General features: G+C 35.9%; 1 protein-coding gene across 1 annotated transcript; it reads right to left on the bottom strand.

Annotated features, from left to right (window-relative positions):
- Window positions 1-8,052: 8,052 nt before the first annotated feature.
- LOC105156796 (PGR5-like protein 1A, chloroplastic) lies at window positions 8,053-12,421 on the bottom strand. The gene is made up of 11 exons (XM_011073013.3): window positions 12,073-12,421; window positions 11,321-11,436; window positions 11,010-11,106; window positions 10,796-10,896; window positions 10,463-10,519; window positions 10,016-10,092; window positions 9,857-9,908; window positions 9,462-9,572; window positions 9,277-9,374; window positions 9,071-9,146; window positions 8,053-8,255 (listed from the first exon to the last, which is right to left on the bottom strand). The coding sequence occupies exons 1-10, from the start codon at window positions 12,263-12,265 to the stop codon at window positions 9,077-9,079; spliced, it is 972 nt and encodes a 323-aa protein (XP_011071315.1). The 5' UTR covers window positions 12,266-12,421; the 3' UTR covers window positions 8,053-8,255; window positions 9,071-9,076.
- Between the last annotated feature and the right edge of the window lie 329 nt (window positions 12,422-12,750).

Raw genomic sequence — 12,750 nt, 5'->3', positions numbered from 1 at the left:
AAAACTCTGCACCGTCGGTGTTGGTTGGTGAGGCTTCAACCTCTAAAACGAAAGGCAAGGGGGCCAAATACTGGAAGAGGAAAAAGGGTAAGGAAAAAGCCGCTGTAAGCGCTTCAACGCTCCTGTTGCCCTGGTGGGAATGGGTAAAGGTAAAGAGAAGGTGGGTTCCAAGTAAATAAGGGCAAGTGATGTCTGTATGCATTGTCGGGAAAAGGGTCATTGGAAGGGAGCACCCCAAGCTCCTCTCCAGTACAGGTTTATTTGTTGTTAAGGTTAATATGATAATTAACTCTGCTTCTTCGGTATTGGATACCGGCTATGGAGCTCACATTTAAATGATTGCAGGTGTTGGAAAGAAACAGAAAGCTAAATAGAGACGAGGTGGTCCTGAAGCTTCGCGATGGAAAGGCTATTGTTGCTGAAGTTGTAGGGATAGTCCACTTAGTTATTAGTGATCAAGTTAGGATAGAATTGAAAGATTGCTATTATGTACCTAGCATGATTAAGAATATCATTTTCATTTCATTGTTGGACAATGTTGGTTTTGAGTTTATGATCAATAAAAATTATTTTTATTCAATGAAGAATGGTTCTTCACATCTACTAGGCAAACTCATAATGGTCTTTATATTCTCGAATAACATAATTTTGTCATGGCTGCTCAAAATAAACCTAAAATGGAAAATCAAGAAAACGGACAAATCTAGCATGTCAGGCAAGGTCACATCTCTCAAGATAGAATTAAAAGGTTGGTAGACTCAAAAAGTCTAGAGATAGATAATTTGGATCACCTGCCAGTCTATGAGTCTTGTCTGAAAGGGAATATGACCAAGAAGCCTTTTGCAGGATAAAGTACGCTTGCCAGTGGTATGTTGGATTTGATCCATTCAGACGTCTGTGGGCCACTGAATACACAAGCCAGAGGTGGATTTTCCTACTTCATAACCTTTATCGATGATCACTCACGGTATGGTTATGTTTACCTAATGAGGTACAAGTCTGAGGTCTTTGGAAGGTTTAAAGAGTTCAGACATGAAGTCGAAAACCAAATTGGTTGAAAAATTAAAACCCTCCGATCGGACCAAGATGGTGAGTATTTAAGTGGGGAATTACTAGATTACCGAAAAGAGAATGGAATTCTCTCTCAGTGGACTCCTCCTGGAACCACAACGTAATGGGGTCTCTAAAAGGAGGAATCGAACCTTGTTGGACATGGTTCGGTCCATGATGAGTTTTATCGAACTGCCCTTATCTTTCTGGGCATATGCTCTTGAGACGGCGGCCAAGTTATTGAACATGACGCCTTCTAAGACCGTGGCCCAAATGCCATATCAGATATGGCACGGCAAGCCTGCGTCCTACAAGAGACTAGTGGGGGACAAACTGGACTCTTGGTCTAGTTTGTGTAGGTTCATGGGTTATCCTAAGGAAACTATGGGGCATTATTTCTATGATCTCTCCAAACAAAAGGATTTTGTCTCCCAAAATGCAGTGTTCTTGAAAAAAGGTTTTTCACATATACCCAACTTGAGGAATTGCTCCTTGAGGAATCTAGTAGGGCAACACCTCAAATGGATGTAGTGACATCCTCTGTTCCTATAGTTCCCACTAAAGATATTCATGCCCTCCGAAGGTCGACCGGATTGTCCCAACAGCTTGAGAGGTATGGATTTCTGGGTTTGACAGGTCAATTGAATAATGATCCAAAGATCTGTGGAGAAGCAATGTCGGACATCGATTCAAAAAAATGAGTTGAGGCCATGAAATCCGAGATGGACTCTATAAGTTCAAATAAGGTTTAGACCTTGGTAAACCCACCCAAGGGTGTTAAACCTGTTGGGTGTAAATGGGTCTACAAGCGTAAGTTTTGAGCTGATAGGGAGATTTCTACCTTAAGACCAGGATTGTGGTGAAAGGGTATACTTAACGATCTGGGGTCGATTTTGAGGAAACCTATTCGCCCGTAACCATTGCCAAGTCCATTCGGATTATGCTTGCCAGAGCTACATGGTATGACCATGAAATATGGCAGATAGATGTGAAAATGGCTTTCCTTAATGATTTCGTTGAGGAAGACATCTATATGGATCAGCCGGAGGGTTTCACATCTGTTAGAGAAGAGCAGAAGATCTGTCATCTCCAAGGGTTCATCTATGGTCTCAAACAAGCTTTCCAGAGCTGGAATATCCATTTTGATGAGGGCATACGGGTTTATAATTTCATCAAGAATGACTTTGACCCTTGTGTATACAAGAAGGTCAGTGGGAGCTCAGTTGCGTTTCTAGTGCTTTACATGGACAACATCTTGCTCATTGGAAATGATGTCAAGATGTTAGGTGACACTAATGCATGGTTGTCCACACAATTCTCCATGAAGGATTTAGGTAAGGCTTCCTACATCCTAGGCATCAAGATTATCCGCGATAGATCTAAAAGGATGTTAGGAATGACTCAAACCTCGTACGTTGAGAAAGTTTTGAAGAGATTCAAGATGAAAAACTCCAAATGAGGATTCCTTCTTATGAGGCATGGGGTTAAGTTGTCCAAGAAGCAGTCTCCCAAGATTGATGAGGAACTTAGAAAAATATTTGACATATCCTATATTTCAGTCGCAGGTAGCATACAGTATGTTGTGCAGTGCACAAGGCCAAATGTCTTTTTTGCTTTGAGTGTAACAAGAATATATCAGGTATGTGCTGATGAGGCTCACTGGACTGCAATCAAGACCATACTTAAGTACCTGAGAAGGATTAAAGATATGTTCTTGATTTACGGTGGTGGAGAGTTAATTCTAAAAGGTTACAATGACGCTAGCTTCCAATCTAATGAGGATGATGCCAAGTCTCAATCAGGATTTGTATTCAGGCTAAATGGTGGTGTAGTGGCTTGAAAAAGTTCCAAGCAGGATGGCACAACAGATTCCACCACTAAAGCTGAGTATAAAGCGGCTTCTCAAGCAGCTAAGGAGGCGGTTTGGATGAAAAACTATATCCAAGATTTGGGTGTAGTGCTTATCATTGCCGAGCCGGTGGTTATCTTATGTGATAACAACGGGGCTATAGCGCAAGTGAAGGAACCGAGATCTCATCACAGATCTAGAAACATTCTTAGACGCTACCATTTGCTTAGAGAGATGGTGGGAAGAGGTGACGTTCGGATGGACTGAGTCACATCAGCAGAAAATATAACAGATCCATTAACCAATCCGGTGTCATAGATTGCTCATGCTCAGTATCTTGGAAAGATGGGTTTGAGGATAATGAGTGATTGACTTTAGTGTCAAGTGGGAGTTTGTTAGAATAGGTGACCAAAATGCCAATTGATGGCCGTTGTGTAACCTGTTCTAACAATTTTGGTGTAATAGTAAAATTGTTTATGAATAAAGTGAGTATTCATTATTCGACAATTTTATTTGTTGTGCTCACTGATTATGTTTATATGCTTAACATCAAAACAAAGCCCATAAACCAAATTGTACAACTTATGTAGTTGGGCTACGCATTATATGGTGACCATGAAACTAACTTTTGATGGTTAGGTTTGAAGCATTCCAAATCAAGGACCTCAAGAATGGGCATCGAGAGTCCTATTGAGACTTGCGCTAAAATTGCATTTTATTGGATGAGTGTCGTGTTTCATCGGCGACGGACATTGGACGTCTATGCAATTTTAGTGGGTGGTTGACAAGGTTGTCAAGCCGACTTAACTGACTCGCGGGAAGTCATCATATGAAAGTCTTGGAGGCTTTGTCGGTATGATTAGATCTTTCGGTTCCGATAGAATGGGATTAGTCCTTGGACTTGAGAACCATGGCAGTTGCATGCATATGATGGTTGTATCTTGGATTTGGTCATTACAAGTCTTGTTCAATGCAATCAGAATATGGAGTGAGGATGGTAGGTTTCAAGATAGAATCTGCCACCTGTCAGTATATGACAGTCGAGTCTCCTATGCGCTCTAAGATGGTTCATGCTCTTAGAGTCTGTGGCGACAGCGATTGATTGAGTAGGGATTGGTTTCCTACGTTAATCAATAGAGCAAACGCATCTCGAGTTATTGAGCATAATATCTAGTCCAAGATGGGAACTTACGCCCAATTTCATGCCCTAGACTTAGATCGAAGACGGATGATGGAAGGACCGTACCCGTATAAGACTCGAGAACCTAAATGTTCACGCCAACATTCACCTAGTCTCTAGTGTCATGGACCGTTAGCGACCCATAGTGACGGAAATTTTTTATTAATGGTTAATTAAAAATAAATTAATTAAATTGAATTTAATTAATCATTGTGTTGGACACAAGCCCAAGTCTAGTTGAGGGTGAACCTAAAGAGTAACACAAAAATTACTATGGAATTAATAGAATTAATTTAGAATTAATTTGAGAAGAAACAAATTAATTTAATTGGATTAAATTAATTCAGTGAGAAAATATAAATTATTGGACCATTTATTTAATAATCCATTTGATGGATGGCTCAAGAATGAATTATTTGGATTAATTAATTTTCGGGTTTAACACCTTTAAATTAATTGGATTAATTTATTAGGTTTGGCTTAATTAATTGATTGGAATTAATTAGTGTTTGGGCTTACATTTATTTAATTGGATTAAGTGAATCATTGGATTTAGTTGGGCTAAAATTAATTTAATTAATTATTATCTAATAGACTTTGTTTGGAGTTAATTTAATTTGATTAAATCAAACCCGATACATACTTGCAGTCGAAGCCCGGTGCATACTTGAACTCCAAGCCCATTTGAGGGAGGTTCGAGCAAGTTAAGAAGGAGTTGAAACTCCTCATCATGATGAACATGATGGAGGAGTTACTTCATCATGGTTGGAGGTTATATACATGTGATTGTATAGGGTGCCTTGGACGCAAACTTAGTAGTTGTTGAATTTTGAATTCAATTTTATGTGATATACAAAACTACACACATATCCAACATAACCACCACCTAAGCCACAAATTTGCTCTCAGTTTTCTCAAACAAATATTCTCCTTTTTGTTCTATGTTGAATTGGATTCAAGATTATAACATAAAACAATCCAAAAGCACTAAACCATAGTGTTGTAGTTGGAGTTATTTTTCTTCTTATTCTTTGTTCAATCTAGCAATAGAAAAGGAATTATATCTTTTCTATTTTGTGGTGTGGACAACTTAGAGGAATTCTAGTTTGAATTCTCAAGTGAACAAAATGGGAGAACATAAAGGGAACAATGCACGTTGTAGTTTTTCTAAAAAATAAAAAGATAAAGTTTCATCTTATGTTTCTATACTTTTTGTTTCATCATTTAGCCACATGTCTAGCATGTTTATATGTTTATTATTATTTTTTTGACAAACACCGACACCCGGGAATTTTAAAGGGAACATCCCTTTGAACCGGTTATAAATTTTTTATTTCGTGCTTCCATCGCATTCCCGGGCTATACCGATTCTTTCAGTTTGACCTGCAATAAGTCAATAAAAAGTTAATTGAGAGTAAATATTAATTTTCATTCGATTGTTTTTTATTAACATGAACAAATTCAGTGAATTTGGCCTAACAGAATAACTTATTTATTAGACGGAAGCAAGCCTCAAGAGTGCTAGATATAATTTTTCAAATCGTAGGAGGTCTACATGTAATTACAGCATACCTCATGAAAGCGGAATGTAATTATTCCTTAAGATAATAATACAAGGGTAAAATAGTAAAAATGAAGTTAGATTTATTTACAAAAAAGTCAAAGCAACTGGAAGCACCCCCAAGGTGCTTCGAGCTTTTAGCCTAAATGCTTTTCTTAGTAATTTGAGAAACAGTAGCTAGCATCCCAAATACCTCAAAAATGCATTTTTAGAGTCGGAGCTAAAAAGCATTTTTTTTTAAAGCTCTTGTAGACACTCTTTAAATGATATAAAAAATTACATTTAATTAACACTCGAAATACAAATTTGACCTACTAAATCATAGGCCAAGAGTGCACTATAATCGTGATGGAAATAGGCATCCTCAATTACCTTATAGTCAGGGGTGGGTGACGGATCGGGATTTTTAGGTTCAGGTTTTTCTGGTCGAATACCAAACAATTCAAATACAGTAAAACTCTATAAATTAATACTCTATAAATTAATAAACTCTCTAAAATAATAAAATCTTCCAGTCCCGACTTGGGCCTTTGTAAAAAATCATTAAATTCGATAAGATAATAAGATAATAATTTTTCAAAAAATTCCTTTATAAATATTAGGTCCCATTAAAACTCTAAATTAATAATTCATAAATATTATAATTATAAATATTATGGTAATTTGCTCAATTATGAAGTCTGTAATGCTTTACGCATTGGACCATTCATGGATGATTTTGCGATGCTTTTAGATGAGAAGATATGGTTGGGTGTTATGAATTATTTAATTTTCATATTGAGATTTATATAGTATATGTTTCATTCATCATAACCTAAATATATTAAATTGGCTATAATAGTTATTTAAGTGCAACGAATTAATGTAAATACGTATGTTTAGGTAATTTCAATTAATTGATACATGCATCTATAAATATAATAGTTAATTGTATAAAATGAATTGATATTATACATGAATATATTTAATTAATTACAAAAAATTGATTGATGCATGAATATAATTAACGAAATATATATGAATTCATTTATTTTCAGTACATATGTACTTTTTGTTGAATTTAAAAAGTCTCTCTTTTAATTAATAAAATATTAATTTATCGATAAATTAATATCTCTCTAAATTAATAAAATTTCATGGTTCCAATGTTATTAATTTATAGAGGGTTTACTGTAGTGTAAAAAGGAACCAATCCCGAACCCCATTAAATTGAGTATCCAACTAATCGGGTACTTGTCGGTTCGATTACCCAATTAGTCGAGTTTAGGTAATTTTTTTTAAAAAATAATTATTTATTTTTTCATTAAAAAATAAAGTCCAATCAAATATATTGAACAAAAAACACTACACTAAATTTGAAAGTAAAACATTTAAATGTCAAAACAAATATATATATACAATATGTATATATAAAGAACTCAAAAATAAATAGATAACTACCATATATATATAAATAAACAACTCAGAAATGTCAAAACACTATAATATATTTATTTATATATATAAAGAACCACAGCTTTTGGTCCACAAGTGCTCAAAAATCGACATTCCCACACCCACCATAAGGGGTCAACTCTCCCTCTTTGTTCTCCATTTCTCGTTTCTCACTTCTCCTTCTTTATTCTACATTCAAGTTTTCAATTCTCCATTTTTTATGTTCTCAGTTTTCTAAATTTGATTTCAATACAAAAGCAATATATATATATATATATATATATATATATTTAAGACTTAGTGTTACTCGGAAACAAGGTGGCCGAGATGGCGATGACGAGCGCCGCCGCTGACAATAAACGGCAAGAATGATGAAAGAAAATATTTTCTCTCTCTAGAGTAAAAAAAAGGGATGAAACTTGAAGTGAAATGTAAAAAAGAGGAGAGAAGAAAACTGTTAGGTTAATTCGGTAGCTGCCTAGACGGCAGAGTTGAGCTGAAGAGTACATAATTTACTTTTTTTTTTTTTTTTCTTTATCGGGTACCCAATCGGGTATTTAGGTAGCATTATCATACCTGATATGCGACCCCATATTGCTTAATTGGTTTTCGAATAAAAGCAAAACCTGACTAATTACCCAAAATGCCCGATTTGTTAGATCCGAATCCAATTGTGTCGGGTCGGGACACAAAAACCCGATCCAAATGCCATCCCTTCTTATAATACGCTAAATGGAGGTACCGACCTAATCATCAATTTTATTATAAATAAATAAATAAATCGCCATCTAACGACCACAAACGTGTCTTAATCAAACAAGTAGAATAATACGTAAATTGTTTCTTTTTCAAGTTATTTTTTAATGATTATACTTTTTCAAGTTAATAATTAATGATTATATTTCTTTATAATATCAATAATAATTCAATTAAGTAAGAACGATTAGTAATCAATTGACTTAAGCTGAACCACCTCTCTTCAGACAAACATGTAATAGATATATATACGTATCAACACAACTCATGATACAGTTCCCTCCAAGCATACAAACATTCATGCAGTGCCAACATCATCTCGGCACTGAAATTCTTTCCTTAAATCCTTACATCTACAGTAACTATACCTTCTTCATCCACATTCAATGGGTGCTGCCGTATGTCGAATTTTTTACCACAAAATCCTGCAGCCCGACAAGTCAAATAAAACAGATTACTTGATATGCATATATAAAGAATTTACAGCTTTAAGGTTGTTTCATGCATGGTTCATATACAGTCGATAATTTTGCAGATATCTGTTCTAGATTGTCTTAAAATCCTAACGTGTAGCGATGGTCATGACTGCTTGATATGGCATGGATGCAGCACCAACACGATCGATGGTCAGATACCGCAAGTGTTATGATTTTTTCATAAGTTAAAGGGTTAAATAAAATAAATAAAAATAAATCATAAAATTGATTGATAATATAGTATGCCCTCGTATAATGTCTGTAGATTATATTAACATACGTTGAAAATATAATAACTAGTACGAGAATCTTTCTCATTATAATGTCAAATATAAACTACAAAAAACTGAATTATTCCCTACATTTTATAAATGACTAAAGCTCACAAACCATGATAAATCATACTATCTACCATGATCAAACAAAACCAATGCAGAAACGTAACTTATGAAGTTAATCAATATTTATCATAAGTTTAACTATGACAAACATTTGCAATGGTTTTTAACAGATGTTTTGGCCTTGCAGGTAGAAACGAGTAGCCATTGTGCAGTTGCTTCTATATATCATTTGCCAATTATATACATTTGTATGTATATATGTCTGTGTATAATAAACGTGTACTCGATATGTATGTTCAAACCATGTTGTGTCCTAAAATATTTAAAAATTGCATGTCGCGCTGTCTGTTTTGTGTCCTGCTTCTGTCCTCGTGTCCATGTTCATGCATGACGAATGTAAATGCAGAGGTGAGAATATGGTACCTGAACTCATGCCTCGCTTCCTTCAGGCAATGTAATCAATCGGCTCTTAGAATCATACACCATCTGAGTCTCACAACTGAAAACAATGTTGTAATAGTAACAATTATGAAAACAATGTTCTAATAGTAACAATTATGAAAACAATGAAACAGTTGCTGAAATGCCAACAAAAGATTTCCGAAAATTCCTCTTACTACCAAACTTACTTTGAGCATTTTACTGTATTGACAGAACCCCCACTAGATACTGACAATATGGTGCCAAAGAACGAAGTGTTTTCCGTGCCACAGTTTGGACATGGGCCCTGAAACATTGAATTTCATCGACTCAACATAAAGATCATGTAATAGAAATTTTGTTTCCTGATCAAATTTTCGCGGGACAGCCTTACCACTAATATCAGAGAATCTTTAACGATGATGTTTGTAATCGTGAAAGATAACCACAGTATGAAGGGCAACGCTGCAAACCATGTGAAGATGAAACTGAATGGCTCTGGAAGCTGAAAAGACAATATATATGATTAGACTAGACTGCAAGCGCTAAACTTCAGATTTATCAGATAAACAAACTTCACTTTGATCACTCCAGTTCAGACAATGCAACTCGGCACACGAAATGTTAGAAAACGCCTTGCGGCTGCATTGGAGTGCAATACTTATGCTGGAGTGTGAGCGGGACTTCTATGAGTACCCAAAAGGTACTTGGGGAAATTGGATTATACGACGAAAAAAGTAGTAAAATATTATTATGATTAAAAACCCAGAAAATATATTTTTGAATTACCTCTAAGAGATAGGTGATCTCAAATCCAGTCAAATCATCGAGAAAGAAGAACCTAAAAGAGATAAGATGGAGTTTAATTTGTTAGCTAGAGTATAAATTGTCGTCTCACCTCAAAGAACATTAACGCTTCATGTAACTACTAAAAAGCACGTCACTTACAATCCTAACGCAACAACTGCAGCTGGAACATTCAGAAGAAACATCTTGAGGTAGTCGACAGAAAGGTCACTATAAACCTGCAATATAAAAATATAAATGAGCTCGAGATGGAGAACACGCAAATGCTAAATCAGTGTCATTATAATTGCACCAACTATGTGAAAAGGACATTAATAAAAATTTAAACTCAAATGCTTGAAAAAGAATTATTCGACTGAAGTTGTAAAAATTTACAAAGTTATATTTCTAAAGTGAAGACAAATGACAAGAACCACATGGTACAAAGAGCTTTTGATAAAGTCTACTTGTAGTAGGTAAGAAACATCCTTAATATGGCTTCTAAACAATGGTGTTAACTTCCCTGGGCTTGGAAGGGTTGGAGCAACATAGATTTTTTAGAAATAGTACTCAGGCATAAATATGTAAAAATAAGGTAAAGCCGCTAACCTTTCTAGTACGGAGACTGCATCGAGGACCCTCGACCACTATCTCGCTCCCATCAGCCTACAAGATGCTAAAGGTTGGAGATTAAAGAATGTGTAGAAGCCCGAAACATAAGACTACTATAATGTAATAAAATAAGTTTGTAAATACAGAGACAGTTTTGAAAGTAGCAAAGCCAAACTAAATGCACATAAGTGACAGCATGATGATAATTGGTTTTATGTTCTTAGTAACAACTGAGATCTGCTATAATTACTTTTATCTGTCTTAAGTATTATTTTTTTTCCTTAAAATGTTGATAGCAAATATCAGAACTACTTTAAACTATCAAAGTACCTTAAGTTTTTGTTTCAGTTCATCAAACTCTTCATCGGACAAAATTGGATTCCCAGATACATAAGCCATTGAAGCTTCCAGAAACCTCTGTTCATCAGCACCTGAGTTGCAATGAAGAAGTCAAAGGAAAAGCAAATTCATCACTTGATACCCAAGTTCTGGCCAAAATCTAGATATGTAAAATCATAAGTTAACAGATTGAGGCTTTTATTACTTAGCATAACAACGCTGCTTCCCTCCCACATTAGTTCTTCCTTGAGATTATCAAACTCTTCATTTGACATGATAGACTTTCCTTCATAATAGAATGCCTGTAAGATAAAGCAACAGTAACGAACATATTAGATTATATGAAACAACAGACAACAGTTATCCATTAAGAAAGTGAAGACGACCTGTTTTAAGATTGTACAGACAGGAGCTCCAGGATAAATAAAAATATATCATTTTGTAAAAAACAATAAGGTACCTGTCTTGTAATCAAAAGAAACAATCAAAGGGATAATGGAGACTCTGTGTTATAACCTGAAGTGCTTGAAGAAAGTCTTGTTCCATCTCCCCCAAAGACTTCTTCTGCTTTTTATCTAGGCTGCAATACGGCAAGACATTGCTGTCAACAACTTCATCTTCTTGTACCTGACCTGAATTGAACAAGGGCTTCAAAACAAAGCAGCAAACATAGAGATTCCTGAACATAACTTCATTTCTGAGTACTCAAATTAGATATCTTTCTGTACCCAGTTGGTACTCAGACAAGATACTTTATGCATACGTGCGGCTGTCAAACTGTTGATCCAATCATTTTTCACAGTGGGATTGGGGAACTGGATAAGTCTTAACTCAGGGAACTCGAAGAATTGAACTTCACAAGTTTAGTTGCCATTCGCCATGTCTGCTAACAAGTTCAAACGATTTCGTGGAACAATTAATTCTCATAGTACTCTGTTTATTTTCTTTCCTGCAGGCCCTATTGAACACTAATCAAAAGCTATATATGCTGGTGACTTGACACATAAACCCCAGGAAAATAAACATCAGAACATCTCTAAATTAAACTGGTCCTGTTCAGGCGCCGGAATGGCTATCGAATAATGCAATTTTCTCTAACTCAACTATGTTTGAGTCACCTATATCATACTTGTAATGAACTACAGTTACATATAATATAGAAATCCTACGAGAGAACAAAACAACCTCGGCTAAGTCACTAGAGCACCAATCAAAGCAGAGAAATCAATTTTGGATCATCATCATTTGTTTCAGACCCGAAACCTAACCTGGCTGATCAGTGGTGGCCTTAGGAGAAACAACCACCAGTCTGCGTCGAAACGACAACTTCCCAGCACCAAAGTGAGTTGAGAGAACTCCAGAAGCCGCAGATGGTAGGGAAGAGATAGAAATGAAGGGCTTTTTAAGCTGGGCTGTTAAGAAACTCGATCTTGCTAGCGTCAACCAAGCTTTGGTGGCCATTTCCGGCGCGGCGGCGGCGGCGGCGGAAGTGGAAGAAGAGTAGTGGAGTCTGGGATTCTGGAAAATGGGCGCATTTGAGAATCTGCACAGGCGGGGAATTTCATGGGTATGGTGGAAAGAACGGACAGCTCAAAGATAAGGCTAAGTGACGAATCTGTGGAGGGAAATTTGAGAAGGGTTCTTGAGTTTTGTCTTATTTCGAAGATAAAATCTTGTCAGTTAACGTTCGTTTTCTAATCCATCTTCCTCGGATGTTGCTAACTCGCCGTGTGGTACTCCTGGTTTGTGATTGTCCCTGTTGGTGATGCACGTGGTTTGACCGTTTGTTCATGTGTTGGTCACGTGGATCTTTGGCTCGAACCACAGGGGGACCACCAAATGTTTCAAGATAATATACTTTTTTATATATGCTAATTACTTTGAATAGTAGTATTCAACAAATCTATATATAATAAAATAGAATTATTGAAACTATCCACCTCAGC

Source organism: Sesamum indicum, linkage group LG1 (assembly GCF_026168435.1).
Source record: "Sesamum indicum cultivar Baizhima isolate 11 linkage group LG1, ASM2616843v1, whole genome shotgun sequence".
NCBI lineage: Eukaryota > Viridiplantae > Streptophyta > Magnoliopsida > Lamiales > Pedaliaceae > Sesamum > Sesamum indicum.
Note: the sequence above shows the minus strand (reverse complement) of the source record. Positions and strands in the feature narration are given on the sequence as shown.

Coding starts and splice junctions, on each gene's coding strand:
- LOC105156796 (XM_011073013.3), bottom strand. CDS start 12,265: ATGGCCACCAAAGCTTGGTTGACGCTAGCAAGATCGAGTTTCTTAACA. Junction 11,107..11,320: donor ACTTTCTTCAAGCACTTCAG/GTTATAACACAG, acceptor TTTATCTTACAG/GCATTCTATTATGAAGGAAA. Junction 10,520..10,795: donor AACTGAAACAAAAACTTAAG/GTACTTTGATAG, acceptor AGCATCTTGTAG/GCTGATGGGAGCGAGATAGT.